This window comes from Bos indicus, chromosome 18, assembly GCF_029378745.1.
Source record: "Bos indicus isolate NIAB-ARS_2022 breed Sahiwal x Tharparkar chromosome 18, NIAB-ARS_B.indTharparkar_mat_pri_1.0, whole genome shotgun sequence".
Classification (NCBI taxonomy): domain Eukaryota; kingdom Metazoa; phylum Chordata; class Mammalia; order Artiodactyla; family Bovidae; genus Bos; species Bos indicus.
In genome coordinates this window covers 38,932,935-38,955,318 of record NC_091777.1, presented here as the reverse complement: position 1 = coordinate 38,955,318, position 22,384 = coordinate 38,932,935, and the positions used below count along the sequence as shown (strand labels likewise).

The 22,384-nt window shown below is 40.7% G+C and overlaps 1 protein-coding gene and 1 long non-coding RNA gene across 6 annotated transcripts in view; one reads left to right on the top strand and one right to left on the bottom strand.

The window, feature by feature from the left end:
• LOC139177092 (uncharacterized) overlaps positions 1-22,384 on the top strand; it is a 167,220-nt gene that overhangs the window by 141,982 nt on the left and 2,854 nt on the right. The window contains exon 3 of the long non-coding RNA XR_011561515.1: positions 9,573-9,710. This is a non-coding gene — a long non-coding RNA (uncharacterized lncRNA). The remainder of the gene's footprint in view (positions 1-9,572; positions 9,711-22,384) is intronic.
• Positions 15,256-22,384, bottom strand: part of ZFHX3 (zinc finger homeobox 3) — a 255,495-nt gene continuing 248,366 nt past the window's right edge. For all 5 annotated transcript variants that reach the window (XM_070770839.1, XM_070770840.1, XM_070770841.1 and 2 more), the window contains one exon: positions 15,256-21,177. In XM_070770839.1, coding sequence (XP_070626940.1) covers positions 19,520-21,177 — 1,658 coding nt within the window. In that variant the 3' untranslated portion in view covers positions 15,256-19,519. The remainder of the gene's footprint in view (positions 21,178-22,384) is intronic.

The following is a 22,384-nucleotide window of genomic DNA, read 5'->3' as shown; positions in this document are numbered from 1 at the left end:
CACCAGCTCCCAGAGTTTATTCAGACTCATGTCCATTGAGTTGGTGATGCCATCCAACCATCTCATCATCTGTCATCCCCTTCTCTTCCCGCCTTCAATCTTTCCCAGCATCAGGGTCTTTTCAAATGAGTCTGTTCGTCGCAATAGGTGGCCAGAGTATTGGAGTTTCAGCTTCAACGTCAGTCCTTCCAATGAATATTCAAGACTGATTTCCTTTAGGATGGACTGGTTGGATCTCCTTGCAGTCCAAGGGACTCTCAAGAGTCTTCTCCAACACAACAGTTCAAAAGCACCAATTTTTTGGCGCTCAGCTTTCTTTATAGTTCAACTCTCACATCCACACATGACTACTGGAAAAACCATAGCCTTGACTAGATGGACCTACATACTGTATGAAAGTGAAAGTGAAAGTTGCTCAGTTGTGTCCGACTCTTCGTGACTCTTTGTGAATTCTTCAGGGCAGAATACCACAGTGGGTAGCCATTACCTTCTCCAGGCGATCTTCCCAACCCAGGGATTGAACCCAAGTCTAGACCCGGGTTCACTGGTGGTGCCATAGTTAAGACTCCATGCTTCCAATGCCAAGGGCAGGCATTCAATCCCTAGTCAAGGAACTAAGATCCCACATGCCTCATGGAGCGACCAAAAAAGAAATATTAAACCCATCATTCTTAACCTATAAAAAGCTAATAGGAATTAGTACTCTTCACTTGCTCCATGGACAGTGTAAGAAGTATAAAGGATTTTAACTCCATTTACTTTCTCCTAACCTAAATGCTAATGTTGTATATTTAAATTCTATGTATTTTTTAAAAACTACACATCTGTTTTTTATACCATCAGTATTTATTTTATTGAAATGTAATTGATACATAATGTATTAGTTTTAGATGTGCATAATGATTTGATATATGGATAGATTGCAAGTGAATGTCACAGAAAGTTTAGTTAAAATCCGTCACCACATGGTTTTTAACTGAACTCCTGTGGCATTCACTTGCAGTATATCCATACAGCAAATCATTATGTCCATCTAAAACTAATACATTATGTCAATTACATTTCAATAATAAAAATAAATAAATGAATACTGATAGTATAAAAGAAATCCATCACCACACATAGCTAGGACTTCCCTGGTGGCTCAGTCACTGAAGAACTTGCTTGCAATGCAGGAGACACAGATTCAATCCCTGGGTTGGGAACGTTGTGTGGAGAAAGAAATGGCAATCAGCTCCAGTATTCTTGCCTGGGAAATCCCATGGACAGAGGAGTCTGGTGGGCTATATAGTCCATGGGGTCACAAGAGTTGGACATGACTTAATGACTAAACTGCCACCACCTCACATAGTTACAGATTTTGTCTTGTGATAAGAACTTTTAAGATCTACTATCTTAGCAACTTTAACATGTACAACACAGTGTTGTTAATAGAACTGTAGTCACTATGCTATACATTACATCCCCAGGATGTAATTATCTTCTAGCTGGAAGATTGTTCCTTTTTACCACCTTCACTTAGTTCACTTATTTCACCCACTTCCCCAGTCTCTAGCAATCACCAATCTATTCTCTGTATCTCTAAGTTCGTTTTTTTTTTAATTCCACCTATAAGTTGGAGCTTAATTTTATTTGTCCTTCTGCTTACTTAGTATAATACCCTCAAGGTTACCGAACATGTTGCAAATAGATTTCCTTTCTTAAAACTGAGTAATATTCCATTGTATATATACATCACATTTTTGTTTTTCATTCACCCACTGAGGAACATTTAGATTGTTTTCATGTCTTTGGCAATGCTGCAGTAAGTATGGGGTGCAGATATCTCTTTGGGGTAGTGATTTCATTTCCTTTGGATAAATACCCAGAAGTGGAACTGCTGACTCATATGGTAGTTCTGTTTTTAATATTTTGAGGAACTTCTATACTGTTTTCCATAGTAGCTGCACCAATTAAAAAAATCATTAGAATATAGTTGATTAACAATGTTGTGTTAGTTTCGGATATAAAGCAAAGTGATTCAGTTACACATATATACATTTTTTTTTAGATTCTTTTCTCATATAGATTATCATAGAATATTGAGTAGAGTTCCCTGTGATATACAGTACATCCTTGTTGGTTACTCTCCATGGGCCAAGGAGACACAAGGGACAGGGGTTCAATCCCTGGGTCGGGAAGATCCCCTGGAAAAGGAATTGGCAACTCACTCCAGTATTCTTGCCTGGAACAATTCCATGGACAGAAGAACCTGGTGGGTTACTATCCAGGGGGCCACAGAGTCTCAGACGTGACTACACAGACAAGCACATATACAGTTGTATGCATATGTCAATCCCAAATTCCTGATTTTACCCTCCCCCCTGCCTCCCCCTCACACTGCATTTCCCTTTTGGTAACCATAAGTTTGTTTTCCATATCTGTAAATCTGTTTCTATTTTGTAAATAAGTACATTTGTAACATTTTTTAAAACCAGATTCTACATATGAATGATGTCATATGATACTTGTCTTTCCCTGCTTGACTTATTAACCTAGCATGATAATCTCTAGGTACATTCATGTTGCTGCAAATGGCATTATTTTGTAATTTTTAATGGCTAATATTCCTTTGTATATTTGTATCACAGTCTTCTTTATCTACTTCTCTGTTGATGGACATTTAGGTTGCTTCCATGTCTTGGCTGTACACAGTGCTACAATGAGCATTGGGGTGCATGTATCATTTCTTTTTTAAAAGATTCTTTTAATGTGGATTATTTTTAAAGTCTTTATTGCATTTTTTATAGTATTGATTCTGTTATGTTTTGGTTCTTGGCCCTGAGACATGTGGGATCTTAGGTCCCAGACCAGGGATTGAGCCTGCACCCCCTGTATTGAATGTGAAGTCTTAACCAGTGTACTGTCAGGGAAGTCCCTCATTTCTAGTGATAATTTTCTCTGGATATATGCCCAGGAGTAAGATTGCTGGATCATATGGTAATTCTATTTTTGGTTTTTTAAGGAACATCCATACTGTTTTCCATAATGGTTGTACTACTTTACGTTTCTACCAACAGTATAAGAGGGTTCCATTTTCTACACACCCTCTCAAGCTTTTATTGTTTGTAGACTTGTTAATGATGGCCATTCTGACCAACCTGAGGTGATACCTCATTGAAGTTTTGATTTTCATTTCTCTGATAGATAGTGGTGATGAGCATCTTTTTGGGTGTTTTTCAGCCATCTGTGTCCTCTTTGGACAAATGTCTGTTTAAATCTTCTGCCCATTTTCTGATTGGGTTGCTGTTTTGTTTTTTGTTTTACATAGAGCTGCACGAGCTGTTTGTATATTTTAGAAAGAAATCCCTTGTCAGTCACTTCGTTTGCAAATATTTTCTCCCTTTCTGTGACTTGTCTTTTTGTTTGCTTATGGTTTCCTTCATTGTGCAGCTTTTACTTTTAATTAGGTCCCATTTATTTTTGTTTTTATTTTCATTACTTTAGGAAGTGGATCCAAAAAGATATTGCTGCAGTTTGTGTCAGAGAGTGTTCTGCCTATGTTTTCCTCTAAGAATTGTATGGTATCTCAATTGACCTCTAGGTCTTTAATCCACTTTGAGTTTATTTTTGTGTATGGTGGTAGAGAATATTCTAATGTTGTTCTTTTATATGTGGTTGTTTAGTTTCCCAGAACCACTTATTGAAGAGACTTTTTTTCCCATTGTAGATTTTTGCTTCCTTTGTCAAAAGATTAATTGACTATAGGTGTATGGATTTATTTCTGGGCTCTCTATTCTGTTCACTTGATAATGTTTTTGTGCCAGTTTCATGTTGGTTTGATTACTGTAGCTTTGTAATATTATCTGAAATCTGGAAAGCTTATGCTTCTAGCTTTGTTCTTTTACCTCAAGATTGCTTTGGCAATTCTCAATTCTTTTTTTCCTCTACGTTTTTTAAAAAATTAAAGTATGGTTGATATACAATGTTGTGTTACTTTTGGGGATAGAGCATAATAATTCAGTTATACGTGCATATATGGTATATGTAAAGTATGTATATATTATATAAATTCTTTTTCAGATTATTTTTCCTTATAGGTTATTATAAAATATTGAGTATAGTTCTCTGTACTATATGGTAGTTCCTTGTTGGTTATTTTATATATCAGTTCAGTTCGGTCACTCAGTTGTGTCCAACTCTTTGTGACCCCATGAATCACAGCACGCCAGGCTTCCCTGTCCATCACCAACTTCCGGCATTCACCCAAACTCATGTCCATTGAGTCGGTGATGCCATCCAGCCATCTCATCCTCTGTCGTCCCCTTCTCCTCCTGCCCCCAATCCCTCCCAGCATCAGGGTCTTTTCCAATGAGTCAACTCTTCGCATGAGGTGGCCAAAGTATTGGAGTTTCAGCTTTAGCATCAGTCCTTCCAAAGAACACCCAGGGCTGATCTTCTTTAGAATGGACTGGTTGGATCTCCTTGCAGTCCAATATATATAGTAGTCTGTCTATGTTAATCCCAAACTCCTAATCTATTCCTCACCCCCTTTCCCCTTTGGTAATCATAAGTTTGTTTTCTGTGTCTGTGGGTCTATTTCTGTTTTGTATATAAGTTCATTTGTATCATTCTTTTTAAGATTTCACATATAAGTGATAGCATATGATATTTGTCTTTCTCTCACTGCACTTAGTATGATAATCTCCAGGTCCATCCATGTTGCTACAAATGGCATTATTTCATTCTTTTTTATGTCTAACATTCCACTGTGTGTATGTGTACACACACCACGTCTTTCATCCAGTCATCTGTTGATGGACATTTAGATTGCTTCCATGTCTTGGCTATTGTAAATAGTGCTGCAGTGAAATTGGGGTGCATGTATCTTTTCAAATTACGGTTTTTGTTGGATATATGCCCAGGAGTGGGATTGCTGGATTATATGATAACTCTATTTTTGGTTATTTGAGGAGTCTCCATACTGTTTTCCATAGTGGCTGTATCAATTTACACCCCCAGCAACAGTGTAGGAGGGTTCCTCTCCAGCATTTATTATTTGTAGTTTCTGATGATGGCCATTCTGACCAGTGTGAGGTGATTGTAGTTTAGATTTGCGTTTCTCTAATTAATTAGTTAAGGCGTCCCTGGCGGCTCAGATGGTAAAGAGTCTGCCTGCAGTGCGAAAGACCTGGGTTTGATCTCTGGGTCAGGGAGATCCCCTAGAGAAGGAAAAGGCAACCCACTCCAGTATTCAAGCTTGGAAAGTCCCATGGATAGAGGAGCCTGGCAAGCTATATAGTCCATGGGTCTCAAAGGGTTGGACACAACTGAGTGACTTCACTTTGAACTTTAGTGATGTTAAGCACCTTTTCATTTGTTTTATTTGCCATCTGTATATAATTCTGGACCTTTTTTTGCTTCCATATAAGTTTTAGGATTATTTGTTCTAAGATTCTGTGGAATTTTTTCTAAAGTTCTGTGGAAAATGTCATGGGTAATTTGATAGGGATTGCATTAAATTTGTATATTGCTTTGGGTAGTATGGCCAATTTAATAATATTAATTCCTCCACTCCAAGAATATAGGATATCCTTTCATTTCTTTGAATCATATTCAGTTTCCTTTATCATTGTTTTCTATTTCTCAGTATATATGTCTTTCACCTCCTTAGCTAGGTTTATTCCTAGGATCTTTTTTTTGGGGGGGGGGTGTGGTTTGATGTGATTTTTAAATGGGATCATTTTTTTACTTGCTCTTTTTGGTATTTCATAATCAATATAAAGTAACCCAACAGATTTTTGTACTTAATCTTATATCCTGCTACCTTGCTAAATTCATTTATCAGTTCTAGTATTTTTTGTGTAGAGTGTTTAGGGTTTTCTATTAGATTATCATGTCATCTACATATAATGACAATTTTACCTCTTCCTTTCCAATTTGGATACATTTTCTTTCCCTTATTTGATTATTATGGCTATATCTTCCAACACTATGCTGATGAGAAGTGGTGAGTGTGGGCATCCTGTGTATCATTCTAATTTTAGTATATATGCTGCTGAATCAAGTACATCACTCCCTCAATATTCAGTGGGTACTCTCAATTGCCCTCATGCTAGCTCTCTCCCATATGCTTTCTCTGTCTCTTTCTTCCTTTCTCCTTACATTCCCTATTCACCATGTCTTGCTGTGTGTGCTTTGTTTAGTTGTTCAGTAGTGTCTGACCATAGCCCGCCAGGCTTCCCTGTCCATGGTGAAAATCTAGGTAAGAATACTAGAGTGGGTTACCTCCTCCAGGGCATCTTCCCAACACAGGGATTGAACCCAGGTTTTGCACATTGTAGGCAGATTCTTCACCATCTGAGCCACCAGGGAAGCCCATCCATGTCTTGCTTACTTTTAATCCTTTTGATTAGTTTCTCCTAAATGTGGCATTTTAATTGCAGCCCTTTCAGGTCTTACCTTGCCTTGCTCCCCAGCTCCCTGACCCCATAAGGAGAACATGTAAAACCTCTCCTTGTTTTAGCCATTCTCATGAGTACTGGTTGGCTATTTTAGTGTTTCCCTTTTCTCAGGCTAATCTGATTCCTCTTCTCAGATACTTGTTGATGCTATGCAGGGCATGTAGCTTTGATGGTTTGTCCCTTTCTACTCATATTTGGGGTTTGTGAAGATACTGTGTTTATGGATTTTGGTTTTGTTATTCTAATCATTCTGTTTTCATGGGGTGATTTTGAGAGATTTTAAGTTATCTTCCATTACAATTTTTCTAGAATTTCTTTATCCTTACTCTTGAATAGTTTAGCAGGATATAGAAACCTACATTGTTAGTTCTTTTCTCTTAGTACCTTGTGGCTATACTCCATTGTCTCCTGTGCCTGTTCTTAATGATTAAAAAAAAAAAAAAAACTTCTCATAGTCAAATTGTTTTATCTTTGCCAAATGTAAAGAGGAAATCTTAAAAGCCATCAGGGAGAAAAGTAGCTTACAGAGTACATGTAATTTCACTGGGGTGCATCTTAGTGTGGGGTTAGTTCGTTTATCTTTCTTGGTATGTCATGTGCACTTTCAATCTGACAATATTTTTCCATTCTGGAGAACGACCATATCATTGTGTTACTGATTATCACTTATTACTGAATTAAATTCTGTTACTCTATTTTTCACATACAGGATTTTGTTTTTTTCTGGCCATACCATGTAGCATCTTAGTTCCCTGACCAGGGATCAAACCCTCCCCCTCTACATTAAGGGTTCAGAGTCTTAACCACTGGACCACCAGGCAAGTCCCATATATAAGATTTTTAATTAGATTATTTTCTTCAGTCATACTTAATCTGTTTTTGTTTCAGAAAGAGTAGTCATTAATATCATAGGCCATTAGATTTTAAGTAAATCCATCTGATTATTAAGTTGTTAATTATCTTTGTAAATTTTTTCATGTGATTGGGAATTTTAATTTTGGAGCTTATGTGAAAGGTTTCCACTCCCCCCCCGCCCCCCGCCCAAATCTTTATAGTCCATTATTCTTCTCTAGTGGCTTTGAAATTGCCTCTGCACTGGCCTTAATGACTTGGTAAAAGTTATCCATGAAACATTCTGGACCTGCTCCTTTTCCTGGGGAAAGGGGGAATATTTATTTGTATAGCTCTTTGATGGAAGACCCCCTGGAGAAGGGAATGGCAACCCACTCCAGTATTCTTGCCTGGAGAATTCCATGGACAGAGGAGCCTGGTGGGCTATAGTCCATGGGGTCACAGAGAGTTGGACACGACTGAGGCAACTGAGCAAGCACTCATGATTAGCTCTTTGATAACAAAATAGTCTTCAAAGTTAGAGGGGTCCCTTATATAGCTCAGCTCATTAAATGGAATTCTGGAAGTCTGCATTTCTTTTTTCTGTACTCAACTTCTTTCTGTTGCACTTATACATGAATGACACATGGAAATATCTGTACTAGTATGAGATTTTTACAGATAGAAAATCATAAAAAATATTCTATGCATCTTTTTTCTAATGAATCAACCAAAGAAACCAGGTAGGAAAAACTGAAAACAAATTTGAAATTTCATAATTATCTAACTGCATTAGGATTATATTCTGATTTTTTCCCCCAGGTTTGGGGTGAGGCCTAGCTTTCAAATATTCTATAAACATTTGCATTTACTTAAAACAAAACAAAACAAAACCTTGTAACTCCTTTCAAACAACTGTTTAATACCACCCTTCAGTTTGGAGACAAAGATACAAAGGGTTTCAACTAGCACTTCCAAATTCCTAGACTGTTTTTTTTAACTGCAATTATTTTCTCTCCTAGAAAAACCATTTGTCTAGTATAGTTTTTATCCTGTCCAACCTAATTAAAAAAAAATTGATTTCTATTTTCCATTTCTCTGTGCTGAAAAATGTCCCTCCCCCTTTACTTTGCAGGAAGTTTGGGGACTGAAAAAATTTTGAATTTTTCCATCGTCATTTTATAAAATTCTATTAATATCTGTACTCACTCATTTGAGACCTTGCCTCCCATGAAAGTGAAGGATGAGGATGAAGATGAGGATGAATACCCTTTGCTTCATTCTTTAATTCATTTAGTTGGTCATTCAAATTGTAAATGTAGGATAGCAGGCCATCTACATTTATACCTACACAAATCAGTGCCACACAAGGCATGTGCTGCTGTGAGGGGTCAGAAAAGGGACTGGACAGATGTGATAGCATAGATGTCATGGAGTGAATGACACTAGCTAAGCCTTTAAATATAGAGGGAAGAGTACAGGGTGTGTTTTGAAGGTGGACTGGTTAGTGGAGCAGATCTGCAGATCAGTACAGTGGGAAAAGTACCCTGAAACAAATCTTGAATTTTTAAAAGTAGGTAATGAGTTAACACTTGAAGCTTTTCATTTATCATAGATGTATTATTGTATTCCCAATTTAAGTAGGATCAAATTTCTGTCAAAATAGTAAACAAAAACATGATTTGACTTTAGCAAGAATGACTAGTGTCTGCTGAAGCCTGATTTTTATCATTCTTCTGTATTACTTAGTGCAATGAATTCATCTCAGAGTGCGAATCATACTTCCACATTAATGGATTTCCTTGAGCCACATTTGGTTAGCCTGAAAAATTATCTGTGTGAAGGATGTCATTGAAATGAAAGTGATTTTTTTTTCTAAGACTGGAAATAACTTTATGAATAGTGATAACCCTTATATCAAGGGGGAAGAGCAGAAATAGTGTTTCTACTGTCAGTCATACCTCTGCTCTATGGGCTGACTTACAACTTCAAAACCTAGGAAGTGGTTTTTCCACTCTCCATGGCATTATGGCAAGGTAAAAAGTGGCTACAATTATGCATTTACCTACCTTTCTTGTAACTCCCATCACATAATTAAGCAAAAGGATAAAGTAGTTGCAACCTTTGATTCTAAGAGTGAGTCAGCATCTATCATGTCCAGGGAAGTCTGTTGGGGAGATCAGACTCCTAAGTTAATTCAGACCTTTTGGGAAACTTCATAAACAAAGGTAGCAACTTAGAAAGTTACACAGAACTCTTACACACTATCTAAAAACTAAACTTGACTTCTGCTTTCAGCTGAGATGGAGCAGTAGCAACCAGATGTACCTTTCCCAGCTGAAAGAACTAAAAAGACAAAATAGATGAAAGAATGGTTCTTGAGACACTGGACACCACACAGTGAAGAACAGCAATCCCTGGGAGAGGAGAAACAAGGTAAGCCCTTTGATTATCTCACCTTACCACCTTAAGAGAGTTTCCAGCCTGCAACACAGGGTGAGGAACATAGGTGGAACCCAGCAGATGCCCTGAGCTGAGGGAAAGGGAAGTCTGGGGAAACCAAGGCAGCTAGAATTTGCAGGACAGAGTACCAGAGAAGCGAGCTCTGGAGATCTTCACTGGGTCATTACGCGTGCATGTTAGCAAACTACTTCAGGTTGGGGAAAAGTTCATGGAACATTTGAGCAGAGATCTCAGAAGCATCCTTCTTCAGTAATGGGGAATAATTAGCCCTTGATTAGTGTTCTGGTCCTGCCCAACAAAACTTACATGTAAGATTTGAAGGGATCGGATTGGTTTGTTTTTCTGTAATAATTATTTGGCTCTGCCAGGTCTTAGTTGCAGCATGAGGATCATAGATCTTTGTTGCGGCATGTGGGATCTTTGGTTGTGGCGTATAAACCCTTCGTTGCAGCATGTTGGATCTAGCTCTCTGACGGGGGATCCACCCTGGGCCCCCTGCAATGGGAGTTTAGAGTCTTAGACACTGGACCACTGGGAAGTCCCTCAAACTTGTTTTATATACCATAAGTGCATCCCAGAACAAACTGGAAGTTTATAGGAATATAAAAATATCCAGCACCCAACCAGGTAAAATTTACAATAACTGGTATCCAATCAAAGATTACTAGTCTTGTAAAGAGGCAAGAAAACACAATTCATAATAAGGAAAGTAATCAAACCAACTTAGAACTTACACACATCTTAGGATTAGCTGAGGATGACAGTAAAGCAATTATTGTTACTGATATGTTCAGAAGTTGAAGTTTAGATATGAAAGATCAAAAATGAAGCACATTTGTTCCCTGTAGGAGCCACCATAGAGGGGTGGGAAGCGCACAGAGTAAAGAGTACCCTGCCCCCACACCTTGCCAGTGAAAAAGTAACCTCACCAGACCAGAGCCTCAGTAAGCTATGAGTTAATTTCAAATGACCTAATACATATATAATTGGAATCCCTGAAGGTGAAGGAGAGAAGGAGGGAAAGAGATGGAAAAAAGATTTGAAAAATGTTTGAAGAATTTCCAATTTTGACAAAAAGTAGTATTTCACAGATGCATGAAGCTCCCACAAATCCCACATAACTAAAACTACACCAAAGCACATCAGGACATGATGTGATGAAACCAGTGGTGGGAGAAAAATCTTCCCACTAGCTGTCTCTTTTACACACAGTAGTGTGTATATGTCAGTGCTACTCTCTCTCACTTCGTCTCACCCTCTTCTTCCCCTCCTGTGTCCACAAGTCCATTCTCAACGTCTGTGTCTATTCCTGCCCTGTAAAGGGTTCATCTAGAGAAAAAAAAAATACATTAAAAATAAGGATGGCAGCAAATTTCCTACTGGCAACAATTCAAATCAGGCAACAGTGGAACACCATCGTTACACTATTTGAAAGAAATAAGTTCAACTGATTACAAATCAGACTTTGAAAACTACTCAAAAATCAAACTTAGAACCATATAACAAAGAAATCAAAGCAGATACTATATAATAATGTCCTATCTACAGGCAGTATACCAAAGCTTCATTTATATGTTGTTATCCTCAAAGAATCCAACCAGTCCATTCTGAAGGAGATCAGCCCTGGGATTTCTTTGGAAGGAATGATGCTAAAGCTGAAACTCCAGTACTTTGGCCACCTCATGCGAAGAGTTGACTCATTGGAAAAGACTCTGATGCTGGGAGGGATTGGGGGCAAGAGGAGAAGGGGACGACAGAGGATGAGATGGCTGGATGGCATCACTGACTCGATGGACGTGAGTCTGAGTGAACTCTGGGAGTTGGTGATGGACAGGGAGGCCTGGTGTGCTGCGATTCATGGGGTCGCAAAGAGTCGGACACGACTGAGCGACTGATCTGATCTGATCTGATCTTCAAAGAAAAGGAAAAATGGCTCACCAGCCATCTACCATAGCCTTTACCAGCCCTCATACCAATATCAGCGATCTTATTTCCAATACCATCACTGTTTCTGACTAAAAATGGAGAAAGTTCACAGAGCCATAGCCTCCTAAAACCTGTGTCCCTGAGGAGTTCATATATGCAGAGGCTATCATAGAAATAGCCTACTCAAGCCTTTTCTCTGTGCTAGTGTAGTTTTTACTCAGTTGTTCCCATGCCTCTTCCTGATGTTTATTTTGCTGGATACTAGAATAATAGTATTTTTTTAAAGCTCTTCCTGTGTTTTGGGCTGGAAAGATCTTGGTGCTTTCCTTTTTCAGTTTTGTTTCATGTACAATTCATTTACTCTTACAGTCTCGTTTTAGATACTACTGCTCCCAACCTGTGTATTCAAACCACCTCAAAAAAGGCAATGGCAGTGGGCAAGTTGTGACAACCTATTCCTTTGCTTCTAGTCTGTCTCTGTAACCCCAGACATTTAAGCTGTTGACCCACCAGCATGGCGAGGCAGGAATGCCTATTCTGGCAAACAGAAGCCAACTACAAGCCATCCTTTTCTGTGACCACATTAATCACTAGAAGCTGGGCATGGAGAGAATGAAGCACAGACTCAGTACAGTCCTCCTGTACAAATCATGGGCAGAAACACCCTGAAGAGTCTCTATGCCCTCTGAGATATGTACAGACAGGGACATATCAGCTGTAAACATTCATCAAGCAAAGGCTTGATGGGATCGCAGTCCCTACATTCTTGAAATAAAGCAAGAGTTAAGAGAGCTGTGATTCCAAGGGATCTACAGCAAACAAGTGGAGAGTTAATACTGACAATGATAGGAGCAACAGATACTCAGCACCAAGTATGCACCAGGCAGGGTTTGAAGCATTTTATGGATATTAACTTATCTAATCTTCACAAGAAGCCTGTGAAGCAGGTACCCTTATCCTCATATTAGGGAGTAAGTGATGCTGTCCAGGTCACGGTGGTGAAGCCCGTCAGACTGAGTCCTGCTCTCTCAACCCCTCTCCCCGAACTGTGGAGGGAGGAGGAACACCAGACAGAGACTGAACACATGGTCAGTGCCTTCTCCCCTCACTCATTACTTCACCATCCTGAACACCTGGCATCGATGTCACCCACTTTGCCTTCCTTATAGATCATTTTGAGGAACAAGCAGGAAGTAATTTTGCAAACCTTCACAGTGTATTTTAAGTGCCATGCTAACAGAAGGGGTTACAGAGAGGGTCTAAGAGGCAGTAGTGATGCACCAGGGGGCTGTGCTGGAGGGCAAGGCAGTGTGAGTGTCCTAAGCAGCTTTTAGTGTTAGAGACGGAGAGTGTCTGCCATTCTCATACGCTGGGCTTTGTTGTTTCTTAGCACTCATTTCTCAGGCCAGAGGATCTTGCCCCAAGAGTAAAACAGTTTATCTGAAAGCTTTCATTCTTATATTAGTAAGAGATCCCTAAATTCGATTAAACAGCTTCTTTGTTCCATATAGATAAGAAATGAAACAGTCATAAAGGATAAAGAACAACTTTTTTGTATCTGGAATTTAAAAACTCCAGAAGATAGCTTGAGAGGAATCTAGAGTAATTGGCTAAGACATTTAAAAAACATATGCCTCTCTCTGGAAAAAAAAAAAGAAGAAGAAGAGAACAAAGAAGGAAGGAAGATACCCACCATCTTTGCTATGAAATAAAGGTAATGGAAAGCTTTGGCTACTTTAATGGCCCTGAGAGCACTAATTTTGCAGTTTTTGCCAGAGCCTTGCTGGTCCGCACCCAGCAGTAATATACAGAGACTGAGCAGGCATGTCTGTCCTGTAATTAAGGCTACAGAGCAGAGCAGCAGGTGCAAACTTCTCATCCTTCAGCTCGACTCTTAAACTGCTTGTGCTCTTGTAACTTAAACTCTAAACTTGTTAAAAGTGAGATTTGTAAGATCATTTGTCTATAACAGGAGCTAGGCACTACAGACATTTCTTTAAAGCAAAATTAGAAACAGCTACCCGACTAACACATATCAGCCATTCTAAGATGTTGCCATTTCACATTTTCCGGGGGAAAAATGTTAATTCCAAGTAGATTAATATCCACATGAGCATGATATTGAAGCCAGATTGGAAGACCTCTTTTCCCTTTTGTGTTAAAACTTTTCTAGTAACAAAAGGAGTCCCTCCTTACCCAGCCCTCTCTCAATGTAATTTAGGTGCTTAGAGGTTTTTCTGATACAAAGGCCCTAACCATCACCAAGGTTTTGCTTATTTTCTTATTAAAAATTTAAGAATTTGAATTGTAGTCACCTTCCTGCAAAGAGCTGAAGCAGCAAAAACCTCACTGCAAAACTGGTTCCGTTTAAAACATTTCAGTGTGATCATGCCATATCTTAAAATAATTATAGCCTAGGAAGGCAAAGGTGGCTTTGGGTTTGAACAGTTTTTATCATGCTGTATGTACCTTTCTGTGGGGTCAGAAGAAAGATCAGTGACCTAACTGTGTGCCAAGAACACGTACTAAGATGGAAGCCACGTGCCTCTGCAGGAACACCCAGGAGAAAGTACAGTGCCTGGAGAAAAAGCAGGGTTTCCTTAGGGACAGTGACACTACCTGCTTAGCACAGAGGCTCCAGCTACCAGTGAGGGAACCAGCTTCTAGTGATGCCTGTACCCACTGTAGGATTCTTTGAGATGTTGAGTTAATAGGGTCACTGATGCTTCTTGAATGCCTGTGGTAGGAACTAAGAAAAAAGACTTGGTAGACAATGGCTGTCTGAGCCAATAGAAGCAGGTTTCATAGTTCAACTCCTGGTGTAGCAAAAAAACCCTTGTTGGCTGAGGACAGATGGTGCAAAACTTGCAAGAAGACAGCTCTTTTGCAGTGCCATCCAGGCCCACTGCTGGAGTTCCGTAAATTATTTATGGGCTTTGGCTATAAATTAGAGATGGGTGGAAGAGCCTTTGGGTCTGATCTTGGATGTAGTCCTTATTAATGAATTTCACACCTTTTCTGCTGGAAGGGAGGGTTTTTGATAAGAGGATGAAATTTCCTCTTATATATAGGAATTACTAGTGCTATTGCTGTTTTGAAGACTGTTCTTATTTCAAATTCTACTCTAACAGAGTTTAAAAGCCCTTTGCTAGGAAAGGTAAATGTAGTCAGTCATTCATTTAATTCAACTCACTTTTTGTATCCTTGCGTTGTAAACAGTGGATCCAATTCCCATTTCAGAGAAGTTAATCTTACCTCTTTCCTCGCTGTCAGCAAAACTTCCTTGCTTGTTGTTGTCCCAGGTACCTAAAATTTGCATATAAACATGTGAATTAAAAGTATCAATGCTATTAGAACTCTCTGGGGCCAAATATCATCCAAGCTGGCAGGCTTACCCTTCTCAAGGAAATAAGCTAGTCAGTCAGCTCCATCACCAACACTTCCTTCACCTTCATAAGTGCCAGGAGAGACAAGGACACCTAGAAATATCAAAGAGCTGTGTCCCCTGGAGTAAGTGTCCTTGCTCACACAACCTCAGGATCAGCCATCCACCTCTCTCTCACACACAAAATCTGGTGACAGAGACAAGAACTTTTGCTCATATTTTTTTTAATGTATCACAATGAGCAGGAAACATACTTGATGAAATATTTTCAAAGGAGTATATTCAATTACCATCTACAATCAACTTAACTATGACAACAAAGTTTTTGTGACAAATTTTTTTCAGTTTGAAAGTTCCATGTGGTTCTGTTAGTCTCCATGTATTTTGGTACAGTTCGAGATCAGCATTGTTACAGTAACAAAAAAGCTAACAAGACTACATTATAGAAAAACACCAAGAACATCATTTTTGGTTTCACTTGCTCTATTTTTTTGTTTGTTTTTTTTTTTTTGATTTTTGTTTTTTTGTACATTGCAAAGGCTGCTCATATACCTCTTCACCTCAGGGTCACGTTCATGTATGCTTTCTTTCCTACCCAAACTTGCCCCCCTCCCCCCCGAAGGAAGTAAATAAACAAAAAAACTAGTCAAAGCTTTGTTTCACAGTGGGCAGTATCTCAGCGCCAACAACCAACCAACTCAATTTATGCTTCTATTTAAAATGTTTTAATTTAATTTATTATTTAAAAAAAATATATGTCCATGAACATCAAGTGCACTGGCTTGGGTCACTGCCTCTCTCTCCTGCAACTTCCTGCCATGCCTGATAAACTCAGGTTTAAACACATGCCGTCTGTTTTACTTTATTTTCAATTGTGTAAAACTTTGGCCACATTCATATCTTTAAATAGTTTTTAATTAAAAAAAAAAACTTCCTAGATTAAACTTTTCCGTGTGTGTGTGTTTCCTTCTTAAGTTTCTTTTTCGAGGATGGAAGAAATAACTCCCATTCTGTGGGCGCATTTGGTGCTGTGACTGAACAGTGCCCAGCACCAACCCACACTGTGGAAAGTCAGAAAAAAACCAACCAACCAAAATATGAAGTGTTAATGGAGATGAAGAACTAATTTTAAAAGTGAGTTGAGATCTCCTATTCAGCTACCTACAGGAGTAAATTCTCTGAGTGAGACCAGTCTAAACAGTTGAGCATTGTAGTGAATTCATGCTTTGTAAATGATTCTGGTCACAGCCATGGTGGATGTCAGCCCACAAACATCAACTAGCTCATGTCTGACCTCTAAGCTTTACCATCACTGACTGCTTTGCTACTTCTGGGTTAATGTGGAGAATTATTATTTTTTCTTTCTGAATGAACATACACGTGGGTGGTACAGTTGTAGAGAAAAGCATTAAGCATGCAACCCACTCCAGGCTAAAACACTCACATAACCCCTCTGGGGAACACTGGTGGGTGGAAGCAGGCTTAGCCACTCTACCCAACCACCTTGCTGTTGCCAAACACACCCACAAGTCGAGGCATGGCATACCAAAACACTGACAGTCACTCTGCCTCACAGAGGGAGGATGGCATAGTAGCTCAAAAAAAAAGACAAAAAAAAAAAAAAGCCATTGGGGAGAAGGTGGCAAAATTACAAGGAAATGAACTTAAAGTTGAGGGGGGGAGGAAAAGGGGTAGAAATTGCACTATTACCAAGCAGTTATCATTTTTAAAAACAAAGTTTTCAGAAAAGACCTAGCAGAATTTGATAGGTAAAGCTAGTATTAAATTGTTAATTGGTATCACATAGAGAACCAAAAACAAAAACAATTTTTTTTTCTATATGATACAGACACAGAGTAACATACAACAGTTAAATGGCAAAAAATATATATATATTTCATAGAGTTACAAACAAGATAAAATAATGGAAAACAAAACTGTACAACTTCAAAATTTAAAAATGTTCATCTCAAACACAGGGAGAAATACAAGAATTCTTGTCAAAAGAAACAGCTTGCTAAAACAGCAAATATTTTGCGTACTTGTTTTTGACACCTTATGCTACAACTGGATACTGGTATGAATAGTTAGATGGTATTCTTTAGTATTTCTACTTAAAAAATTAAAAAAGGAATTTGCACTGTGCATCAATCAGCCTAGTTAGAAATATATACAACAGTTCAGAATCTACTCTTTCATTAAACTAAAAACAAATTCATAAAAATAAAATAGTCCCGGCTAAAAAAGAAAAAGAGAAAAAAAGAAATCCATTTTCAGATCTTGGAATGCTCCAGTCTTTTTGCAAAGTCGATGAGTGGCTTCTGCACTGGGGAAAGAAGCCCAAAAGGTGACCAGATGGAACCTGCATTCACAGTCTTCAAAGTTCCCTTTTGAAACATAAGGAAGAGAATGAAAGGGAGAAGGACTTCAACTTTCGGGGTAAGGGGAGATTCTTTCGGTTGATGTTTGGCTATGAAAGTGAAACAGCAAAGCATCTATTTGTCTCCAAAATCTACGTTATAGCAGCACAAAGTTTTCCTTTCAAAGTTCAGACCGCTTTTTTTTGTAAGATGAGAAAGGGTGTATGTTGCGTTGTGTTGCGTGTTACAGGAATATGGATATTAACATAAACACAAGTGCCTCACACACGGTTCCTTTTTTGCTCTCTGTACGTACAAGTGCTATCTGCTTCTTTGTTGGCTGCGCTCTGGATCACTCACCGCTCAGACTGCCTAACACAAGGACAAAACTTTGAAGTGAAAAATGTGTCTTTTGGTATATGGAATTTCATTAACAGTTGCCTCTCTGCTTGCAGAAGAAGCACATAACAACCTGGGAATCTTTTGTTTTACTCTTTCTTTTATTAAACTAAGTCTTGTTTGTTTAAATCAGAAACAAATTCTCAAGTAACAAGAACCCTTTCCCTTTTTTCTGCCTCAGCAGTGAAAGGGTGTGTCTTTGGATTTTATTTAAAGCATGAAATTTCTTTTTCTGAGAGAGGAAAGAAAACAAAACAAAAACACAGAAACCAAACCCCTAACCAAAAACTTTTTTAGAAAAGAAAAGCACACAGCCCAATTACACAAACCGAAACGAATGCTTTAGTTTAGGAAAAGAATATTTGAAGCATCTACCAAACAAGGAGGGGGAAAATCGGGTGAAAAGAAAAACCAAAAGAAGGATAAATAAAAACTAAATGTACAAGGCTAACAGACGTAGATAACTAGAATTATATGCCTTTAAAAAGTTTCAACTCCCCAACCAAAAATAATCTGTGAGGATCCTAATGACCCCTAGAACCCTTTGAAATTCTTTCTTTAGTTTTATAAAATAATTCTGCAGCTACCTTCTAAGAAATGAAGGCAGCTACCTTAAATGGGAGATTATAGGGTGGGAGGAGGAAAGAGTAAGTGGAATTAAGGGGCAAAGGGGAGAAAAGCTTAGGCGAATCAACGGATTGCAATCTATCTGCTAGGAATGAACAAGACAACATCAAATGAGGAGCTGTCAGCTGGACCATACAAAAAGCTAAATGTACACAAAAGGGTTTTTTTTTTTTCCTTTTAAATCTACCATACTGCTTCATTTCCAATGCAACAATCTACTCAACACCGAAAATGGTCATATCTATCATAAATACAGAAAGTCAGTTTTTAAAACTTATTTTTTTTTAAGCTACAAGTCCTCAACACTCTGTGTGGGTTTTTTTTTTTTTTCTCTGAAAGTGGGAGTGCTTAACTTTTCCCCTTGAAATTGGCTTCAGCAGAAAAGCTATCCTTAAAATCCCCAGAAAGCTAAAGCAGTTCACATTGTTTTTCTCAAATACTTTCTGCCCGTTTTTAAATTAACAAAACAAAAAATCTTTTCTGGAACGAAAATAAAAACAAACCAAAAAAGAAAAAACAAAAAAACAAAAAATAATATATATAAAACAATGATTCTGAAAACAGAACAAAGTGTGAGCGATTGACCTGAGAATAAAAAGACATTACATTTCTTTTTTCTTTTAGCAAGCCATTGGTATCTGAATGCTAAGATAGCAAGAAATTTTTTAAAACTGTAACCAGGTGGACTGCTTTCCCATACAGTGCATGCCGGGCTCCTCTGTGCTATCGACGTGGGGCGTTTATTGGAAAGGGGCAAATATACAAGGGGTTTAAGCTCCAAAGACATAGGGAGGCCCTGTGGACTTCTGTTTCCCAGACCAATAGTACCTTCAAAAGGACACAATGTAACAGGGTTAAGGGTTTTTTTCTTTTTAATATTAAAAGAGAAAAAGAAAAGACAACAATGTAAAATCACCGGCATAGATAGGTATATGGGAAAACAACCCACGCTTTTTCTTTTTTTTCCTTTTTTTTTTTTTTTTTTTTGGTTAGAAGCTTTGGAATTGCAGTTAGTCTATTTTTGAAATTGGTTTGTTATTTTTTTTTATTTAAATTCATTTGTGTATATTGTTCATCTTCAAAGCTTACAATCTGAAGGTGTCCGTTCCTACACTGGTCAGACCACTGTCCTTGGGGCAGCTGGGGTCTTTGGGACCCTCCACCGGGCTCGCCGGTCCGTCGGACTTTTGGCTGAGATCCGTGTCAGACTCCTCCGAATAGTCGTCTGTTGGCATCGAGGGCTGAACCCCTGAGGTGCTGCATGAACTTGAGGTAACCGTTGAAGATGAGGAGAGAGGAGGAAAAGAAGGGGGCTTCGCGGCCGAAGCCCGGGAGACCACTTGCGGCCAAGACTTCCTGGAGGCGTGGGGGGAAGCGGAGGACGAGGAGGGGGCGGCGGCCGACGGGGGAGGGGGGCTGTCGTTTGAGTGAGCGGCAGACTGCGAGGTAGATGCGGTGCTAGGATCGGGGAAGCAGGCAGAGTGAGGTAATAAACTAGGGTGCTCTTTGGCGTTTCTTGCTGCTCTCGTGATTGTTCTGTGTTTGTGCAAGGCCGACTCGAGATGTTGACTCAGAGCTTCCTCCCCACACAGCGCGCTCTCGCACGCCAGGCAGTGGTACGAGCCGCCACCGCCGCCGCCGCCGCTGCCACCGCCGCCGCCGCCCGTGGGGACGTGAAGCACCATCTCTTGCAGGTTCACCACAGACTGGCCGAAGAAGCAGAGGGACTTCAGGTGGCTCCTCGCCGCCTCCTCGTCACCGAAGCCCGCCTGGCACTTGCGGCAGACCAACTTGTACTGCACCTTTGGAACAATGAAGGGGTCGTAGAGGGAGTCCGCACTTTTGCTTTCTGCTTCTGGCTCTTCGGGGGGTTTCGGCAGGAGGGGGGACACCTCACGGGGTGCGTTTTTCTGCTCTTCTGGTTTGGGGGATTCTTTGGCAGGGTCTTTGTCTGGGGAAGCAGCCCCCGGGGGGACTGGGGTTTGGCTTGCTTTGGGCTGCTGCTGCTGCACTTTTTGCTGCTGCTGCTGTAGTTGCCGTTGCTGCTGCTGCTGGAGGGCCTCCTGCAGACTCTGCTGGTATTGCTGGTACTGCTGCAGCAGGGAGCCCGGGGACAGCCCCATCAGGGCCTGCGATAGCGCAGGGCTGTAGGGGAACAGGCCTTCCATGCCATACATCGGCTGCAGGTACCCGCTCTGCAGGGCGCCGGGGATCTGGGGGGCGTAGTAAGGAGAGAAGCCTGGTACAAAGTAAGGGAGGAACTGGCTCGTGAGCAATGCCGTGGGGTCTGAAGTCAAGGCCGCCTGCAGGGCCTGCAGCTGCGCGGGGTCCACCGCATACTCCATGGCGGGCAGTGGCGCTGAGAGTGTGGCTGCGGCCGCCGTGGGGGCCTCTCCTTTCTCCTTCTTGGGGACAGGCAGGGGTTCCCCTTTCCCTTTGTGTGCCTTCTCCTTCTCCTTGACCTTCTCACCGTCTTTGTCCTTGCGCTGCTGTGGCTGCTGCTGCGGCGGGAGCTGTGGTGCAGGTGGTGGCTGGGCTGCTGGCGGCGGTGGCTGCACCTGTGGCTGCTGCTGCTGGGGTTGGGGGGCTGGCTGAGGGGCCATCGCCATGGTGGCTTGTGCTGGGGTCGGGGAGCTCAGCGATGCTGAGGACGGTTTATTTGGTAATCCAGATGTGGGGAGGCCAGGGGAAGGAACTGTTGTGCTGGGCAGACCCATCAAGTTCGGTTTAGGAGACGTTAAAGCTGAAAGGAATGGAGACAGAAGTCATATGTCAGTCTGGGTGGCGAGGCTGAAGCTTGGGAGGTTTTGCTCAGGAGGTTTCATCTGTGTCACTGGCACAGGGTCTAAGAGCTCAGAGCTTGAACTTAAAGGATCCTCTCTGTTGATTTAACGTTTTCAGCAGAGCTTTCTTACCAGGCCCCGGGTTGGCCAACTTGTATTTTAAACCAGACCCCACCCTGGGTCAGCTCCCATACTGTCCCTATCAGCTAAACAACTCCTAACACCTTCCTGCCCCTTGTGCCATACCCAACCCACTGGGTCATATTTTCTTTGCCACGCTCCCAGCTACCATTCGCTCTGTTGTTTAGTTGCTAAGTTGTGTCCGATTCTTTGCAACCCCATGGACTGTAGCCCACCAAGTTCCTTTGTTCATGGGATTTCCCAGGCCAGAATACTGGATTGGGTTGCCATTTCCTTATCCAGGGGATCTTCCAGACCCAGAGATCGAACCTGCGTCTCCTACATTGGCAGGCAGATTCTTTATGACTGAGCCACCAGGGAAGCCTTTCCATTCACTCTACCCAAGGCAATTAGTCTGGAGGCCCTCAGACTAGCTGTTGCCAGCTGGGACCCATTTGAACCAATGGCATTCAACAAAATCCCTGTAGAAGTGATACAGTATGTACAGTATGGAGAAGAGAACAAAAGCAAGGAACCCAGTTAGGCACCAAGACCACATGAATAAACACAACAGGCTCTACACATGTGCCTCTGTGACCTCCACTGCTGCCACTGAATGGACATGTTAGGAGGCAGAGAGAGGAGGAGGGAGGGGAAGAAATGAAAACCATCCATCCATTCAAGGTAAACAGAGCCACTGCTTTGACTCAGCTGGCCTGCTTTAACAAATCTGTTGAAAAATATGACCATCTAGGAGTAGGACTCTGGAGTCCAATGGAAAAATGAGCCTTTTCTTCTCCTGCCCCTACCTGGTTGACAGGAAGGTTTGGAAACCAGACATAGAATGAGGGAAAAGCAATGTCAGAAATGGAACAGCCCAAAGTGCTGGCACCAGCAGTTCCTGACACATCACAACCTAGGCTCCACTGCTTATGGGTGGCAGGCCATGGCACTAGGCCCATGTAGGGTAGAGCTGCATTCTCAGTCACACTCAGGCCTAAACTACCACACCTGCAAAGCCTTCATCGGGCCCAGAGATTGCCATCC